Below are 20,393 nucleotides of genomic sequence, written 5' to 3' on the forward strand. Positions count from 1 at the left end.
CTCAAGACAGCCAAGTTAATACCTTCATGAAGGAATCACACAAATATCACTTAGTTATTCAAAACATACAAGGATAACTCCACATGAGGTTTTGGTACACACATGCACTCACACACACACACACACACACACACGCATGCTCTAAAATTTAAAGCAAGCCCATTGTTGTTTTATGCAAAGTGTCTGAAGCTGGATAGGTCGCACAGAGACATATGCAAATCAGCCAGAGTCATCAGCAGGGTGTACTGCTGAGGTGAATGCTTTCCCACTTAGGAAAATCCTGATGAGCAGCAGTAAGAATTACAAAACTTCTTATTCCAACATTCACTTGCTTCCTTTTGAATACTTAGAGAGTGGAGGAGACAGCAACTGGAGCAGCACAGGCTTTTAACTCAAGGTGAGTCACTACTCCAACACCTCTGTTCATCAATGACATTTTAATATCTTTATTTCATTTTAAACGCACGAGTTGAGTTTTAAGAAGCGTGTTGTATGGGGCTATCGGCCTTGCTTATGAATATTACAAGTAGGGATCACACAGGAGTGTGTAAAGTTTGTGCGGTGGTGTGGAGGGGAGGGCGCATTAGAATAAACTCAAGATCATTTTCCTGGGTGGCCTGAGTGCTTCATTGTCCTGGTAAAGTTACAATCCTGTAGGAAAATCAGCTATATTTATCATTACAGATATTAAGATGAGCGCAGACACGGCAGAGCACACGGAGGCTCCAGGTGAACAGACGGGTAAGGATATTTTACCTTCTTCATGGTGCACGGATGGAGTTTGGAGTCTAGAAAGCTGTAGTTTTGGCCACTGCAGCTATCTTTGGGGAAAGATAGTGGAAAAGTTACAGGTTTATTTAATCTAATGTTAACATGGCACCAACAGCTTATTAAAATCTCTTTAAATGAAAATATTCTGAAATTTTAGGTACTTTTTATAAAAAGGTGAGGATCTTTAATCTGGCCTTTTAATGTGTGACTTTAAGGTCACACATTAAAAGGCCAGATTGAAAACATAGATGGGTCTATGTTTCATCGTATTCAATAATATGCGGTGCAGAAATGTTTTCTGCTTTTAAAACAAAAAAAATGTCATTCATGCCTCATGCGATGCATGTAAAACATTATAAAAGCAACATGCACCTGTCTGGAAAAGGTGTATTTGTGTGGGGAAAATGTGACAGTTGGTTTCGCTTGAGGATGCCCAGAGGCTGAGGATGCCAAGCAGCCACGAAACAAAACCAGGAACCAGCAGCAGCAGAAAATGTGGAACTTTTACTCAGACAATAGCTGTGCGAGAGAAGTGAACAGCTCAGTTTCGTGGAAGTGACAAATGTCTGTACTTTTGCCAACATATGGTCAGGTGCACAGCTGCGTTTGTTTTCCCCACAGAAGATATTTTGATGCAGCTAATCATTTCATTAGTCATGTGATGATCTATTTTAAATGGATGAGTCACCAAATTAGTGACTACACATTGGTGTATCTGCAGATATTTCTATTTGTCTGGATGTTTCGAGTGGATTTTAGCCTCCACTCAAGCGCTCAGAAACTGAGTGTTTTAAGAGGTGCTTCTTCCCAACAAACACAAAAATGGGGACATTTTCTCTGGAAATAAATTGCTGTTGATGGTTTTGACATTGTTTTCAGTGTTGTGGGCAAACAGAAGCCCCATTGAGGTGGAGTGCAGATAGCAATCTCAGAGACAAACCTAAACAAATCAAAAGTATCTGCACGCTAACAGAGATACAACTAGATTTTCTTTTTTTTCCTATGTGAACTTCATAGTCAGGAGAATCAGGATGGGACAAAGTTGCCCTTTCTTAAAGGGCAGAATCCACCACAGACATGTTTGGACTATTGGATGGAAATGCTCTATTTACATTAGGCGCGGGAACACAAGTTTGAGTACAGCTTTCAAGAGGCATCATATACAGCACCTTCTTGCATGCTATGAATTTTCACACAGCTGGACTTCAAACAGACTTCCTACTTGAGAGATGAGATGTTAAAGACTGTTTAAAGCATGATATGGGAATGTGTGCTCTTGTATACAGCTTCGCCTGGCAATGTCTAGAAAAGTTCATCTGTATGTGAAAACTGCTCGCTTTGAGATAAACTAGAAAGCAAAAAAGGCAGAATATGAAGTGTTCTTATCTCAGGAGGATCTGCACCTGCACCTGCTCACTTACTGCAAACCTGTTGCTAAGAAATAATGTTTACCTTCACGCTGGATGCATTCCTTATGTTCAGAGGCGACTTTTATTTTCAGTGCAGGCCTGTGACAGCGAATGCTGTTGCCTGTATCAGATCCAAGTGTGATTAGACAATAGAAGATTGCGGTGAAAGGACAATAACCTCCTCTTTCATGTTTGTACTATTAAACAGGAAATAAAACATTGGTGTTTTTCCCCCCACTTTTCCAATTTAATTAAGCCCATGCTCACTTCATTTAAACTGGGTGCCTCACAGACTTGCAGGATCAGAGAGAGGAATCAGTGGGAGGATGCAGTTTTACAACCACACTCCTCACTGACACAGTTCCAGTAAGGAGTGAACATTATTGCCATTTTCCTTTGTTTATCTTTCTTTAAAACAAAGTCTTCCAGATGTCTGAAATGCTGCTCGTTTTTAACCTTAAATGTCACCCAGTTTCACTGAAAAGCAGCAAGCAAATATAGTTTTCCTGCAAATATCTGATAAAGTATTGACTTTAACAATTTTTTCAGCATCTTTAACTTTAAAAGGACAACTACTGTACATAATCTATATCTTGCAATAACATTCTAGACTATGAAACACAGTGTGCCAGGCATTTTTTTAATGCTAATTTATTGTTAGTTAAAAAATTCTGTACATAGCAGCAACATTTAACACTTGTGTTTTAGCCAGTTTCATTTAAACTGCAGTTGTTCTATGCAGAGAAACAGGCTCATGGGAAACACAGGACTCAGACTTGTTGAAGGACTATTTGGTAACTAGATAAGATTAATAAAGAGAGGAGCCACGAAAACCATAAGAAGAGAGTTGAAGAAATTCTAAGGAAAATGAAAACAGAAAAGCAAAAACGCTACAAGAGCCAGCTTTTACATGGAGTTTACATGGAGCTTGGGTGAGGAGCAAAGGGGCAGGGCAAGGTGAAAAACACTGAAGCTTGACGAATATTTGACCAGGTGTGCCAGGAGGGGGAATTGTGTTTACAAAAATGTATATAAGTCACAGGAATATAAATAATATGATCTTATGCTCTTTGGTCTATAATTGTAAAGGGTTTTTTCATGGGCATGGAGTGTGATTATTTGTTTTTAAATTTATTTAGTTTCAATTTAAAAACATTTTTTAAATTAAGTTTTTTAATTAAGTAGGTAAAGGTGTATTGCATGTGGGCCAATGTGAAGCCACACTTGTCAAAGCAGTTCTAAAAAAAAAAAAAAAGGTATATTTGGACTGCAAAAGAAAAAAAGAAAAAATAAGGCACATGTGCATCATTAAAAGGCCTTGAAGCACAAGCCACAGAAGTAATGGATGATCACAGGATCCTTTCCACTGTGAAGAAAAACTGTCAGAACTTCCATCCAGTGACACAACGAATCTAAAATGCCAGAGCATCTCTGAAACAGCACTATTGGACAGATGAAAGTACAATCAACATATATCCAAAACATTCAAAATGTGCTTTGCTAAAAAGGTAAAATAATCGTGTGGGTGTATCCAAACATATATGGACCTAACTATATCTCATTAACTATATCTCTCAAATAAGTTAACATGTTCAAAAAGGAGCAGGAAAAGGTTTATTTAATTGCTGTCCTTTCCAACTGTTTGGTAACTAATAATTATAACTTGTCTTTCCTGTTTATGCCCAATGCTATCATAACTCCTTCCCTGCAATTTGCTGACCAGAGCTCCATATTTAGGCTTTTTTGATGCCATGATTTTACAGGGCTTCATTATGGAGACAGTGCAGGTGGAGCAAATTAGTTTGCTGATAGGAAAACAGGGAAAATCAGAGTGACTGATTATTGTTAGAACACTTTGTCCATGCTTCACATGTGAACTTGTGACTATAAGCAGATTTTTAGGTCATTTGGAGAGTTAGGCAACAGCTGATGATACTCAAATATGTATGCTTTTCTTATCTGAAAGACCAAAAATCAACAATGAACACATTCATTAACTGTCAGATATTTAAAATACAACAATAGTTTGTTTCTGTCAACATATTGCCACAAATACTCACCAAAGCATCATGATTTGTGCTATTTGTGCATAAAAATAGTCCCCAAAAGGTGCACTGTGTACTTGTGTTTGAGTAACAGCGCCTGTTTTAGAATATGAAACTGTGAACATGTCACTTATTTTTAAAGCCTTCTCTTCATTTGGGCCAGAGCCAGGGTAGAGAAGTATTTTCAGATGAGCTAACACATCACTGCTTCTGGACCAGCAGATTATTCATAGTGTTAAGAATGTAAGGAGGGGGAGGTGGGAAACCTCTCTCTATATATAATATATCAAATATTTAAATGAGTAGAGTTTATTTTGTCCCATGTGCTCCCTGTGAAGTTTGTAATATCTTAGCTGGATTCTGTTCATTGTTTAAGGACTAACAGATGTAACAGATGAAACTTTTTTTTCTTCTTTTAGTGTGCGTGACTTTTTGTGTCAATGCACGGTTTGCAAACATCGAGTATCTATGTGTGTGCGTAGACACAGGCTTCCTGCGCTCACAGCTGATTTGCATGTCTTGGTCATTTCCATACTGGAACCTAGGCTGTGAAGCTGGCTGTGCCATGGGGGAGGAGGTCTGGTTGGGAGTAGGTGACATAGTGATGGTGGTGAGGAGTTATGGGTGTATTTGCATTGTGTGTCTCCAGCAGCTCACTGCCTCTCTTTTCCCCAGTGCGCGCACACACGCAGTGCAGAGGGATAAATTTGACATTCAAATGATGTGAATTTATCCAGCACACCTCTGTGCTCTCCTCCCCTGTGAGATCGCTCTCTGTCCATTTAACATACGTTTAAAAGTGAGTTTTCTTGAAAAGACTTCAGACTTCTGAGCATCTGTGTGAAGAGGGGGCATCTAGATACTTAAACACCATTTAAACCATTTAAATATGGGATAAAATAATGAATATTAAGCAAAAGATTAAAAATAAAAAATCTAAATTAGTTTTCTTTCAATATCATTTAACAAGGTGCCAATTTTATTATCATTAAGTTGGTTGTTTAGTTTAGAAAACTTTAGAAATACAATAAAAACAGTTAAATGCGTACATACATGCTACCAAACTGATTCTTTCAAGTTGTATTGTCTGACTTATGATGTCTTCACACTTGCACTGAAGCCCTAAAGTTTCTTGTGAGAACATAAATGTGTGAGGTAGCGGCGTGTACTTTAAACAGTCTTTAATATTCTCACCAGCGTGAGAACATAGCAAGCAGTTGTCCTGTGAGTGTGCAGCAGGTGAGTGAGCGCCACGGTTCCTTCCTGCTGCTCTACCCAGGAACAGGTCTGAAGTGGATGTCACGTCGTGCTGTGTGTCACACGTGAGGAAGGGCAACTGCAGACAATGTCCTGACATTTTTCTTCAACATCTTAAAGTCAAGAAAGTCAAACCTCAAAAGTGATATTTTCTTCAGCAGCAAATTCTCACTTTATAAAAACCTGAAATATCTGATGTTGTTACATCATAAAAAGCTAACCCTACAGCCTCATACCGATACATTTAACCTAACTCCAAATCTGCTTTTGCTGCATGCAGTACGACTGCCACAGAAACTCCTTTATTTAACAGCATTATTTCACTTTAATTTACAACAAAAGTTTGTCACAAATCAAAGTTTGATTAAGTCTGAATTATTCATTTTTTTCTGTTTTGACTTTCAGAGCGAAACGGAATCGACTTCAGTCGTCAGGTGAGTAGGAGCGCTCACGATATCACTCCCTGTGCTGAAATTTCCACGAACAAGCTCTCTGTTATCAGCAGCATGACTTGTATTGCTTTAAATACAGTAACGGCTTTAAACTACGATGTGTGTGTGAAGCTCACTGGTGCCTTTTAAGGACAAACATGGATCAGATTCACATTATTGACATGCACACATTTACTCAAACAACACATACATATGCTAAACAAATAACTGAAGAGCGCCTGTAACGTCTGACTGAGAGTAGCAGGGAGTGGATAACAAGCATCAAGAGGAAGCAAAGATTAAACTCAATCTCCAGGATCATGATATTGTTATTATTATTACTATACTGCTTTGGATGATTAAGTATTTTCTAATATTTTCATATTAACAGCTGCTCTCTGCAGCACCACAGTCCAGCTTGACATTGTAGGTTTTTAGCATTTTGGGACATATCTTCAGTGGTGAAAAAATAACATTTGCTGTGCTGTTATTGACTTTGTTCCCAAACTCTGTGGTTTGGGAAAAGCAACACTACTTACAGACCCAAGATACAGAGCCAAAAGTCAATAATTAATCAAGTTATTTGAAAATTTCCCTTTTGCTTATTCTTTTAGCAAATGTCACTCAAATGAGTAAATGGTAGATTTAGACATAGATATAGACAGTTTTGGTCTTAAACAAGTTTGCTGATGATAGGAAAACTGTATAACTTTCTGTAACCTTTGACACTCTAAATAACAAGGCTCATTTGCAAAATAAATATCCTACAGGCATGGGAACGGTGCTGAACTGACTAACTTTTTGACAGTTAACATCCTCAGGAAAATCTGCCTGCTCGCCAATGTGAATATTACTGTAATCTCTTTTGAAACAGTCTGCGGCTGTTTGGATACTTCTCCAAACGTTCTCTCTGGTAGAGGAAAACAGGTCTTTCAGTTCTCGAGCTTTCAGGAAGTGCCATCGCTCTCAGGGGTTAGTTAGTGGGGGGTGTGGGGGAGGGGATATTTGCATACTGACTTACCCAAAAGCAGGCAGAGAGAGTCTATCGTTCTTTGTATCGTGTTTAGTTACCAAACTGGTCTTGGCAAAGGTTCACAGGTTTTCTGTTTATGTGGTCTGTCTCTACACCAGTGGTTGCTAAACTTTTTCTAGCAAGGCTTCTTTTTGATTGAAATTATTCACAAACCCAACTTACGTGTTTTTGTTGGCCAGAAACAATTAAATAAAGAATTTAAATTCCGTTAAAATGAGATTAGATGTCAGATTCACTTATGTTCACTCCCATGGTTCCACATGCCTGGTGGCTCTGTGCCACAGGGGTCTCACACAGCTGTATGAGGAACGGTTTTTAATATCCTCATCAGAAGTTAATAGTTCATTGTGTTGTTTGGCTTTGTTTTCCACGTCTTAGATAAAAACAGAGGACATTCATGACTCACCTCATTCAGGCTCCACCGTAAAGACATGCCACCTGACACAGAGCTCTCCAGTGCACGGAGGTCAGCTGACTGGGGTAAGATATAGACTCAGATTTAAAAATGGGAGTGTATTTTATTTTCTTATAGGGCGTACTATAGAGTAACTCTCAGGGAATCAGTGGCATACTCTTATATTAATTTGATTGTTATTGCAGATGCATTCATTTGGAAACAGTTCTGTATTGAGAGTGCAGGAACTTTACTTACCTAGAAAACAACATGTTAACTAACATTATTTTCTGCTTTTACCTTTATTTCATATATTGGATATTTATAAACTAATGAAACCAAAGTGCTATTACAGATTAAACAACCCAACACTGATTGATTAGTACCATCTCAACCAGCTACAGAGGAGAATTGTACTTACATAGTTATGTATCCATTATGGTAACGCAATCTCTGTTTCTAAATGATGTGTAGAGTTTTACTATAAATACAAAAATCTTCAGCTTTAACAGAAACCTTAGAGCGGAGGAAAACTTTAAGAAATGCTAAAATCATTGTGCTCTTAGGTGATTAACTGACAGAAAAATATGTTTTTGTCTTAATACTTCAAATTCCTACTTTTGCATGTATAATTTTAACGATTTTGTATAATTTTTTTTTAAAAAATTTAATTTGTGAACTTTTTGACCAATATTTTGCATTTTAGAAATCTGTAGTCATTATCAAAGTACTTCAGCACATTTTATTGCTTTGGTAATTAGCATTATTCTTTAAATTGTGTTTTTGCTTTTTGTAAGGTAAGTGATAAAATAAGAAATCAAATGCAGTTTTTTTACTACTTCATCTCGTGTTTTATTTTAACACAATCATCAGGAAAAAGTAGCAACAAAAATCTAAATATAAAGTACAAGTAAATTAAAGTTAATTGACTTATTAATTTACTTCCATCCATCCATTCGCTTCCGCTTATCCTTTTCAGGGTCGCGGAGGGCGCTGGAGCCTATCCCAGCTGTCATAGGGCGAGAGGCAGGGTACACCCTGGACAGGTCGCCAGTCTGTCGCAGGGCTAACACATAGGGACAGACAACCATTCGCACTCACATTCACTCGCACATTCACACCTAGTGGCAATTTGGATTATCCAATTAACCTATCCCCACAAGTTGCACTTCTCACTCATTTTTCTTGTGGTGCTTTCTGCTCCAGGAGCTCACATCTCTCCACCCCATGCAGCAGCTGGTTCTGATGCCTCCTTCTCACCTGCCATCTCCCTCCCCCTTCCTGCTCTCCCAGAGTTCCTCCAGTCACCAAGGTGAGGTATCATAAAACATCCAGTCAGATCACAGCTCTAGGAATAGTTAAGACCAGTGCTTTCCTTTCAGGGGTTAAAGGCACCATTACATATTAGAACAGACATTTAATAGACAGCAACTTTGCACACCACATCTACACATCAGCTGGTTAGCTTACCACAAAACAACCTCTTAACGTGTTATAGCTTGTTTTATAGCTTGCTATCAAGCTTGTATAAAAACAGAAGCATAAAACCAAGCCTGCAGGAGAATTTCTTTCGTACCCAGGCAAAGTAAGTTAAACAAATGTCTTAAAGGAATAGTCAAACATTTAAAAAAAATAGGCTTGTTTTTTCTTTAAAATTGTTCAACAGCAAAATACTCTTACAGCTTAAAAGATCGAAAACAGCAAAAGCATCAAGTTTGCTAGCAAACATCGTGTGCATTTTAGCTGACTTGTAAGCTTATCCAAAATCTAACAGATGGCTGAAACCAAGAACAGTTTACCTACTTGGCCTTATGTGGACACCTTAGGCTATGTCAAATATTTAAATATAAACACACAGTCACAAACAGTAATATTATTATTCTGTGCTGTTTTTCTTTGCAGCCCTTCTGCAGCAGAACCTGCTATCTCTTCCTAGCCAGAGCCCAACTGGTCTTCTTCAGCATCAGCCTGGTCTGGCTCTGACTCCACAGGTAAGTCCAGAACACTTCCAAGTGTGCTGCACCAGAGGCAGACAATAAGACTACAGGTGTAAAACTGCTTTATTTCTGTGGAAGCACATTTGACAAACAAATGAATTGTGGTTAAGCTTTGGCTAATTTTAGATAACGGACAACTTTGTTGAGGTTTGGGAGACATCGAAGTCATAATACATTTAAAAAAAAATAGTTTACATCATCAAATCTGAAAAATGTTTCCACCTCACCTCCTCGGATTTAGCTGATTTTTATTGTTTAGTAACGTCGATCTGTTGATTGAAGGCATGCAAAATTTTACAATGCCTTCAAAGTTAGGTCCGAAAAATAGAATTTTCCAACAAAGTTCCAAGTCAGAATTTTCATCTGCAACTTGGAGTCCCAACTTGGAAAGTTGTAGCAGCCTCACTAATCTCACATTAATGGTCCAAGATGGTGGCGGTGAATGTAAACATAATAAAACTGCAAAACTTGTCCTTCCTTTGTTGTATATTTGTAACTTGCAAAAAAAAAAAAAACCATATAAAGAGTGCTGACCAGGATCTGCACATGAACATGGGGCAGCATTGTGTTTAAGCACCAATAAAAAAACTACTAGTGCTACATAAATTGCTTCAGCTTACTTAGCTGAGTTTAAATATGTCAAATTAATTTATATAGCCATTTTCACAGATGAAATTCGTAAAGTGCGTCACAGTAAAACACAAGAAATAAAAGTATAACATAACTTTACTACTGGAACAACTCAGGAATTACGTCACTCCCACCTCCAACATCCGGTTTCTGGAATGTGGAAAAAATAATAAATTAAAAAATTAAAACAATGGTATTCTCCTTTAACACACGCTACCCACTCTCAAGCTATGTCTTCAAAGCTTCAAAGGAAAAAAAAAATCTACTTATGACTCTTTGTTTTTTTTACTTGAGATATTTATTGAAAAGTAATCATTTCAATCTATGAAAATCTTCCATTTCCTCCTGCGTGCGCCAGCGCATCACAAACTTCTCCAGCATCTAAACATGTTTGATCCAAGCTGTCATAAAGCAAATGTGAACACCGGTGATGTTTCTCTATTTCACAACCTTAAGTTAGATTTGCATATGTTAAATTAAGGCTATATTAGACATTTACATTGATGCAGAAGGAATCACAGCTGGAAAATGAGCCTTTTATCAATATGTAGGTAAAAAGGAGACCTTTCATGTGATATGATCAATTGTTTTGACCAGCCACCTATCAAACAACATGATGACATTTTAAGGATTCATGCCATGAAGCTCCCGGCGCACAGTTTTTGTGCTGATGTTAATGCCAGAGGATGTTCGGAGCTCTGCAGTTACTGAATCAGCAGAGCGTTGGTGACCCAGTGACCCTGCTCTGTAACTTTACGTAGTCGCCACTTGACGGCTGACTTCTGAACGTTTCCACTTTGTAATAGTGCCACTTACAGTTTATCGCAGAATATCTAAGTGGGAGGAAATTTCACAAACTGACTTGTTCCACTGGTGGCATCCTCTTACAGCACCATGATCGAATTCAGTATGCTCTTTAGAACAATACATTATTTCACTATTGAGCTTATTTTGTGTTGTCTTTACCTAACCTTGTATAATCTTCAGGGATAGTGTTGCTTTTAAATTGGGAGAAAAATGAGTCAGTGAATTCACAGCAAGCCAAGTCAAATGTTCTGCATTTTGCACACTCTGTCTAAGGAATCATCCTTAATTTGACCAGTATTTCCAGTAGAGAGGAGACTCTAAATAGTCAGAAATTTGTATACGGGCTTCACATCTTAACCTAAAACAGAGCAAACTAATAATGCACTAAGATACACTGCCAAATGGAGGTTCAGAAAGCAAAAGAAGACAGTTGTTTGATTAAGTTTAGATATATAATAAGGGGGAACAGTTACTACAAAGGATAATCCTCCTTTCTGACTCTTAGAATGATCATATTTTACAAAATGAACATGTTTTATTTATCGTGGCCTGGAAGTAGTTACCAATCACAGAAAGTCATCAGGAAAGTGTTTAATGAGGGTTGCAAAGGACTGTTTTTCCACAGACTTCTCAACAGTCCAAAGTCCATTAAACTCATAGCAACTCCAGAGAAGTCGCCCCCTGCTGGCCATTAAACAGAATGTGAGTTGAAGGCACCTCAGCTGGCTTCACTGTTCAGCCCAGAAAGCGATATCTATGATCCTGCCAGGAAACTAAACAGTAAAAGCTGAAGTTGAAGCTTTTGTCCTGCATATGCATAACAGTCGTTTTTTGTCTCAGTACAGTAAAAACTTGTGTTGTTTTTTTTTTTACCTTACATCACCTGGAAACTGAAGATTTCCCTCTGTGATGTTTCTCTGATCCAGGCTATGGGTCGCTCGGGTCTGGCAGGACCTTCCATGGAGAACCACATGGACATGTCCCACCTGCAGATGCCCAAACACATGTCGGTGCCTCCACAGGAGGAACCTAACGAGCTGGAGGATCTGGAGCAGTTTGCTAAAGCATTCAAACAAAGACGGATCAAACTGGGTTTCACTCAGGTAAATCAGGCCCTATAAAAAGACCTGAAAGACTGTATTCACTCAGTGCATTGACTGTTTTCTCTTTTTATGCTGCAAAAAATATAGAGAAAGTTACACAAGACTCTGGGTGTTGCAACATGCTCATGAAAACCAGATGGTAGTTGTGAGGTTTTGGCCTGTGGTGACCACGCTTAATTTATTCAGTTATGCATCAGAGTCCAGATTTTTTTTAAGACCATGTTTACATAATCTTATAATTAGAAATTAGGAGGCTGGAGCCTATCCTAGCCCATAATCCACCAATCATTCCATGATTTAGGTTTACACTGTATCTAGCTTCACCTTTATCTTTAAGTAATTAGCCTATATCTTACAGATTTGTTACTGCTTTTGCTTGGATACTTAATAATAATAATAATAATAATAATAATAATAATAATAATAATAATAATAATAAAAACATATATGGTCACAGTTAAGCAGGTTAAAAAAGAGGGCAAAGAAGGCCACATGTCCACCCTCATGATTTTATAACCACAAGTCATTTGGGAGGGATTCAAGTTCATGTAGATAAACGATAATCAGTTCCAGAAGAGTAAAACCAGACTCTGGCACCACTAAGTGTTTATTCAATATTGCTGGTTTGCTTCAAGGGAATTTCCATAAACCTTGCATGAGAAAATAGAGGGGCGGATGGATCGTTTCTGACAGAGTATTTACAAATTCGCCAGTACACCAGGTCTTGCATAACCCCCTGCAAGTCCTATACAGTTTTATTTATTTATTTTTTATTTAAAAGCTACAACTAATAATTCAGCCAATGCCTCTTTATAGCCTAGTGTTACCTGTTAAATCTCATTAATTGATTTTATAGCCTTATAAAAACAGTTTAAAGAACTTTAAAGAAAAAAGCTACAGATCCAAATGTAATGACCATTTTTCACAGTTTCTAAACCTAACCAAGTAGTTTTTAGTACAAAAATTTAATGACGAAGTTCATAGTGCATAAGTCCAACTAAGAAGTTGTATCCGAATAGTGATGAAACTTATTTAGCAAAGGACAGCGCAAGTGAGAAAGAGATAGAAAAAAATAAGTTAAACAGAGTGCAAAACTCAAAAGTCATTAGGGAGGGATTTTAATTTGTTGCAGTGAGCCATGATCAGTTGTGTAGGGGAAAAACTAGTACTTGGCAGTCCTGAGTCTTTTTTTGGTTTGTTTTTTGAGAATCTCAAATAGTGCAGAAACCTTCCATGGAAGAATAGTTTGGCAAAGGGATCGTTTCTGCATTGCAGGCCTTGGTTGATCCCTAAATGTAAACAGTTGTAATTAGTAGATAAAGCTATCTAGCAAGTTCCCATGAAAGTCAAAAAAGATGGAAGTTGGGGAAAAAATAAGCAAAACCAATTGTAGGTTGAAATCAAACACAAACGGTGGTCTCATGGCTTAAAAACCACGATTTGCTGATTGAATTGCTTTTGCATGAGAGATCCATCAATGTTTTGTGTTCTGTTGTGTTTGTACTCACAGGGAGATGTTGGCCTTGCAATGGGAAAACTCTACGGGAATGACTTCAGCCAGACCACAATCTCTCGATTTGAGGCCCTGAACCTGAGCTTCAAAAACATGTGCAAACTCAAACCTCTGCTGGAGAAATGGCTGAGCGATGCCGGTACGCAGCAACTCTTATTATGTTTCCTATACTACCATTAAAATTGTAACAAACTATTCTTCCTCATCACAACAAGTTCATATAGTACAGCCACTGCTGATCACAGAAAATCAGGATCTGAAAATCTGCACAGTAAAACAATGTTTAACTGTTAATTATAACTGTTAATCCACCCGTACGTGCAAGCTTTTTAATCAAGACGATATTTGTAATGCTAAAATATAATTATTGCTTTGATTCATGAATCTACTGTTTTAAAAAACAGAAAAATAGTAAATCACAATTCTATTTTTATTTTTATTAAGATGCTAAACTACACTTATTTACCTTCTTCCTTCGTGAATAGAATCATTAGTTTTAGTGGTTGAATGTTATGCTTGATTAATTCGTGACTTCTTAGTGACATCCTCAAATTTGGGTGTGAGTAACATGTAACGTGAGTTTTTTGCCTGTATAAATAGCAATATAATTTTTAGTTTTTAACACATTTTAGTTAGATTTCTAAAATGTGTGTTTTCTAAATCTAAATAAATTGAGCAGTATATTTTTGAGCAATAAATAAAATGTAAAAAATGCAGGATGCTGCATGGAGCAAATGTGGCAAATTAAACTCATGTAAGCAAATTAATGTTTTTGTTTTTTTTTAATTATCAGAAGATTCAATAAATATTCAATTTTCTGGCTATCATTTCGCAGTCCAGGCTTTACAGGGTGAAGCACTATTTTATTTTTGCTATTTATACCTGAATTGGCCCTAATAAAATATGAAACGCCTGATCAGTCATTACATGAGCTAACATGCAGACATAAGAAGTCTGGATTTAACACTAAGGAATGCAGATATGACTGATGTTGTTAATCACACCCGTGGATTTACAAAAATGTCTGCTACAACTAAACCCATCAGATATCATCTTCTCAGAAATGTTGAATATGTAAAATACTAACACTGGGACACAAAATATGTTATAAAATCTAAGAATCTCATTTTTTACATCAGAGAACTCACCTTCTGACTCGATGAGCAATTCCAGCTCTCTGCCGGCCCTGATGGAGGGCTACGGGCGCAAACGGAAAAAGAGGACGAGCATTGAAACCAACATCAAAATGACTCTGGAGAAACGTTTCCTGGATGTAAGACTCATTCATTACTTGTCTTGTTTTCATGGTGAGCATGGTGAAATCCTTTATAACTGAATAAGCGTTACACGTTAATGAATAAAACCTGGAAAAATCTGTCCTGTAGAAGGAGATATCTAAAACTTGGGTTAGTAAAACACAGTATGATGCAAACAAACAACATTGTTATAAGCTCTCCTCTGTTAGAGGACTTGTATTGTGGGAGGGAAGGTAAGAAAAGAGGTACATCGGGAATGTTAAGATGGTGGATGACTGTAGACATGAGCTGGCTGAATCCATGAACACAAAGAAATTAATAGGATAGTCCTGACAGTTGGCCTTCAGCCTCCACTCTTTGTTCCCTCTGCTGCCGTGCAGGCGTTCTATTTCATGCAAATGTCCAACTACCATTGGCTGCAGTTTTGAGATGGGCCTCCCAGTCAAGAACATCCCCCGTGTGGACCTAACTGTCATCTGCTTTTATATTTGATTTTTATTTACAATTTAATTTTAATTTGATTGAGTTTTAGAATCTTTTTAGTGACGACCAAGTAATTTTCTTTTATCATTGCTTAATACGGTGCTCATTCAATAACCTTGGACACTCATTGTTTGTCAGGCAGATATCAACGTTATGCACCTCCTGTGCAAAATTACAAGGTCAAAATCGTGCATATTTTTGAATTTCAGAACCCTAAGCCCAACTCTGAGGAGATAACCCTGATCTCAGAGCAGCTGTCCATGGAGAAGGAGGTGGTTCGAGTTTGGTTCTGTAACCGTCGCCAGAAGGAGAAGAGGATCTACTGCCCGACATCAACTCTACCTGTCAAGTCTCACACCTACAACTCCAGGATGGTTAGCCACCTGATATATGCTTTCTTTGACTTAGGTGGCAGAGCACTCTTATGTCTGCAGAGAGGAAATGTTTAATTATCTTCAATTATAAAAGTCCAAGTATAGTGTGTAAGTTGTTAGCCACGCAAAGTAAACAGGTCTTAAGTTGGACTTTTCTTTGAGCCAAGCACTTTAAACGCCTCCCAAGAGGATTGGTAGATATATTAGAGGGTTACCTATAACCTGCTCTTTGTAATGCCAGTATGTTTAACCATCCTAACATCCATTTTATTGTTTCAGGCCTCTGCATCCAGGTCCTACAGCCCTCTGGCTTCAGGTGGAGGCAAGTCCCATCCAGCTTCAATAATGTGCCTTTCACTGTCATGTGTATACAGTAATCATCTGTATATGCGTACATGTTAAATAATATTTTAACCTTGTTTTTACAGTTTCTTCAAGTTCATCCCCAAATAGTATGAGCCGTGAGGCATCTCCCAACGGTCTGTCTGCAGCCTCCACCTCTCTAACCTCTCCAGTCAGTGCAGCTTCCTACAGCACGTCAGGGTAAGAAAGAGTCACACAGACATCCCGTTTTTCTGTAAAAGATATTTTTTCCTTCACTCCAGCATCAATATTAGTTTTAGGATGTCAGTTCAGGACGTTGTTACCATGGAGAGAGTGTTTCACAAGCCGTTATCAATAACTGGCTGCTTCACATCTACTCCAAAAACAATGGAAACTGTTTGTTTAACTTTTCCTCAGAAACTGAAAAAATAATTAATTTGCTTAGATATCCAATCCGTCAGCACTTAAATAACGTCTGTCATTTGAAATTTAAATGAGCAGTTTGTAATTTTATTGGCACAAGTTAAATGAGGAGAGTGATGCCACTTCCAATAAAAATAAAACTAAAGCCAATAAGCAGTTAGCTCAGACAAAAAGGGTATTTGAGATGGATTATGTGCAGGAGTTTAACAGATATGAAAAAGTGGCATTGTTGTTTTTGTTTAAGACTTTTCAGCACTCTTTTGCAACACACACAGACGTATTGTCAAAACTCTGATTATTACGCAAGCCTAGGAAGTATTTCCTCATAAATCGGCTGTGTGCCAGGCAGGATATGGACACACCATGAAAGATTCGGGGATGGAACATAAACTGAAGAACTGCTTTAATGCTGAAGTCTTACAAAAATAAAAAGAAACAATGGCAGAGCAGACAGCCGAGAGAGAGGACGCAACAAAGGGAAATAGGAACACTGAAGTTATAAACACACACGAGGTGACAAGGGGAGTGGATACACACATGACAGCTGAACCTAATTGAGAAAACAAGACAAGGGAAGTAAAATCTAAAACAAGACACTGAGATTCAAGGAATAAAACACAAGCCAAACTGAAGTCATGATGAAAAGCAAAACCTCAGAATATAAATGTAAAGGAACAAACCAGGAAACACTGTAATAAGTGAAATACAAAACTCAAAACAAATAACTCACAAGGAAGAGTCGGAGACCATGACAGTTTCCTTGTTTGTGTATTAATTTATTCAGTTTATTCTTCAGATGATTTGCTTGTGGAGCTTGATTTTCTGTATCTATATATCTATGTGGAAAAACACTGCGCTTGTAGGTTTTCCCCTTGACTGATGAGCTATTAAGATGAGTTCAGGTTTAAAAATAGGTCCAAAAATGAAGGACAACATATGTATATTTAGAATAGCATGGCTTTCTTTCATTAGTTCTGCTCTTTTTTACATATACAGATTTAAATGCCAATATTAAAAATAAAACTGTGGACCTTTTTTTTAAAAATTTATCAGAATTGTTTCCTGTACTTTTTAAAGACATTTGCCTAAGAGCTTGCGATCTTCCCTCTGGTCTTTCAGGTCATGGTACCGCACATGGAACCATCCCACATATCACCATTGAAAAACTGTATGACATGAAGTTTTTGAAGGTAGTTTTCTTCTAGAAGGATGCATGGAGTCGCTCATTGTCCCGTAACACACATGGTTACAGCTACAGGTGAAAGCTCACACGGACACATGAGACAAAGAAGCGGGAGCAGCACAAGCAGAGGACTGCGTGCCACCACTCTTCTGTCAACACTCACTTCATTGCTCATGCAAGTCCCAACAGCCTTCAGCTGTTTGATTTGTGTTCAAGTGACTCTTTATTCAGTTGCAAATATGAAGAACACACACACAAATCACACACACACAAATATCCTAAACAATGGAGGGAAACGTCCTGTCTGAGCCTGTAACTGCCACCACTTAAAATAATTTATATTGCGCATCAGCCTGTTTATAATGCCATCTTTCTCCTCTCATCTGTTGTTTTTTTAATGTTTATATTGTATTTAGTGTTGATTTCAGGGTGTTTTTAGGGATTTTACAGGTTTCATGTATGTTTGTTAGTGCTGCAACTTACTACTTTTATTCAACACTGTACTCTCGCTGTACCTGAATAAGATCTGGACATGTCACATGAAACGACTTTATTTCAGTTAAAAAACACGTATTAAAACAAACAGAAATGCCATGCCCTGTGTCAAGCTCATTACAGATGAAACTTTGAACCATAATTTGAATTTCATCGTGCCATCTGGCTCTTATCAAAGCTCTGAATGGGCTATTTGCACGGTTCGTTAACAAATCACATATGTGTTAGACACGTTTATGGATATTGAGTTTTATGGCAGATGTGGAGGTTTCTTCAAACCGTTTAGACCCTTTGCGGGCAACTCAGTGAATCCTAGCAGTTACATTACCTACATCCTGAAATAATAACTGATGGGGATTTTTTGTGCCATTTAACACTCAAGTTTTCCAGAGAAATAAACAAATCTCCTTTGTATCATAATTCATACGTAAAAGGCTCTTTTATATTTCAAACAGATTAGTTAGAATAACGAGTGTCTGGATCACACTGCTCTCCATTGTGTCCTATAGCTCTTCTCGAGAATGCCTGCTTCTTTTGCATAACTTTGCAGCTTTGACTGTTCTGCAGGTCATTGCAGAGCACAGTGCGGGAGTTTCTCAGCTGCTAAACTCTGTTGGTTTAGGGCTATATTAAAAAGATACTCAGCTAATGGCTGAGAAACACCATCATTGTGTTTTGCCTCCACACTGTGTTTTGTATCCATTGTGGAGGCAACAGCGGGGACTACGTGCCCAATCAGATCTGCTTAGAGCTGGCTGATCTCTGCATTAAGCACATACCCAGTTTTAAATGTCGTCTATGCATAACACACTACTTTAACAGCTGCAGTCTGAATGTTTGAACTTGGTTACGACCTGTAAGTGTTTCATACTGACACTTTCTTGTCACTTTCTGTGTTTAGCTAACCTGTCATTTCCTGTTATCGTCAAGTTAAAGAAAATAACTCTAACAAATCACATCAAAGTAGCAAAACTGCCTGCAATGCGCCCTCTGACATGAATCACATCACAGGAAGTACACACAACGCTTATTGCTGGTTTTTGGGGTCTTTGTGGGATTTGTTGACAGTTTGTTGACAGTTGTAAAATATAAAATATCACCAGACCTTTTTTTTTGTTTTGTTTTTAGTTTGGAAGTGGAGCACTTAAGCAAGTGTTGACAGAGTTTCTCTTTATTTTGTAGCTCGTAGCTTGCTCTGTCCTCAGTTCACTTGTGTTTGCCTCTCTGCAGTTTCTGTTTTGAGTGTCCATTGTATATTTTTTGTCCGGGGTTAAAGTTTTGCAGTGGGACCAAACTCCAACTTCAGCCATAAAATGAAAACAGCCACTATATTTACTGTATGTTATGTAACGTTACAGCAGAGTCATGTTTTTACTGATGTAACTGAAGCTACCACTGTAAAGGTGAAAATGGAAACAGTGACGTGTGATCCTCTGAGTCTCAGAGAATCGTTTGTATTTACCTCATACTGAATGTTTATTAACATTTATTTACTTTCTTTCAATAAAAAGAGGTTGAACTTCTGTGTTGTTGGGGTATTTTTGTCATGACTGACAGTGTTTCATACCCAGCATTGGCAGTGTGTTCAGGATCGTTGTCATGCTGAAAAATGAAGTTGCTGCCAATCAAATGTTTTCCATATGGTATTACATGGTGGGGGGATCCAAATCTGATTTCATAATCCCATCAATTTTGACAAGATCTCCAATAGCACTGGCAAAGATGTTGCCCAACACTATGGCAGAGCCTCCACCATGTTTCACACTCACTGTGTCTCGACCTCCTCCACACACACTGATGAAGAATTGAACCAAAAGTTTAAAATTTGTAATCATCCTTCCATCAGACAGGTTGCCACTGAGCCCATTTCTGATGAGGCTTCAGTGAAAAGTTGATAGATTAACTGATAAGTGAAAAGTAGACAGTGTCCAAAGAAACACTTTCAAGGATACTTTAGAAATGACATGTCTAGTTTCTTGAACACAAAATATAAAGTGGTGAGGGGTGACTCAAGACTTTTGAACAGTTTATTTTTATAATTAATTACCAAAAAACAAATTCAAATTTCACATTTTTTGAGATGCACTGAATTTTAATTTATTCTCTCCAAGGCAGGAGGTAAATATGCACTCACACAAAGAAATAAATAACATATTATTAAAATCACCCACATCCACTGCACAGTAATATCTTTAGTTAGACCATATCTCAGTCTAATATCTTATACTCAAGTTTCCCCAAGTCTCAGAGTGTGCATAAACAACTGACGTGTTCAATTCCATGAAATCTTACTGTAACCCACATCTGAACCTCCCAATTAAACACCAAATGCAAACATCCAAAAACCGGAAAATTTCCAGTTTGAGCTCCGGCTTAAATATCGCATAATTTGCACAGATTGTTAAAAATCTCAGATTTCCAGTTTTGCCTCAGGGCATCAGGCATCGTCATCTCAGCTGCAGCTT

At 37.8% G+C, this 20,393-nt stretch overlaps 1 protein-coding gene across 2 annotated transcripts; it reads left to right on the forward strand.

Moving 5' to 3' along the window:
* Positions 1-272: 272 nt before the first annotated feature.
* pou2f3 (POU class 2 homeobox 3) lies at positions 273-19,451 on the forward strand. Of its 2 annotated transcripts, none has more exons than XM_085470882.1 (13): positions 273-397; positions 685-741; positions 5,888-5,916; positions 7,325-7,426; positions 8,547-8,652; positions 9,243-9,331; positions 11,671-11,877; positions 13,388-13,529; positions 14,530-14,663; positions 15,339-15,503; positions 15,783-15,825; positions 15,932-16,046; positions 17,370-19,451. In XM_085470882.1, the coding sequence occupies exons 2-13, from the start codon at positions 693-695 to the stop codon at positions 17,410-17,412; spliced, it is 1,224 nt and encodes a 407-aa protein (XP_085327008.1). In that variant the 5' UTR covers positions 273-397; positions 685-692; the 3' UTR covers positions 17,413-19,451. The 2 variants fall into 2 exon arrangements, with proteins under 2 accessions (XP_085327008.1, XP_085327009.1); XM_085470883.1 differs by having other exon boundaries at positions 11,701-11,877.
* Positions 19,452-20,393: the final 942 nt, after the last annotated feature.

This window comes from Copadichromis virginalis, linkage group LG10 (assembly GCF_057382275.1).
Source record: "Copadichromis virginalis isolate Kocher_CV1m ecotype Utaka linkage group LG10, C_Virginalis_male_GT1.1, whole genome shotgun sequence".
Taxonomy (NCBI): Eukaryota; Metazoa; Chordata; class Actinopteri; order Cichliformes; family Cichlidae; genus Copadichromis; species Copadichromis virginalis.

What these genes read in the sequence shown, in the direction of transcription:
- pou2f3 (XM_085470882.1), top strand. Translation starts at nt 693, where the DNA reads ATGAGCGCAGACACGGCAGAGCACACGGAGGCTCCAGGTGAACAGACG. An exon ending in GAATCGACTTCAGTCGTCAG is followed by an intron (nt 5,917 to 7,324) that starts GTGAGTAGGAGC and finishes TCCACGTCTTAG; the next exon opens with ATAAAAACAGAGGACATTCA. An exon ending in ACACCTACAACTCCAGGATG is followed by an intron (nt 15,504 to 15,782) that starts GTTAGCCACCTG and finishes TTATTGTTTCAG; the next exon opens with GCCTCTGCATCCAGGTCCTA.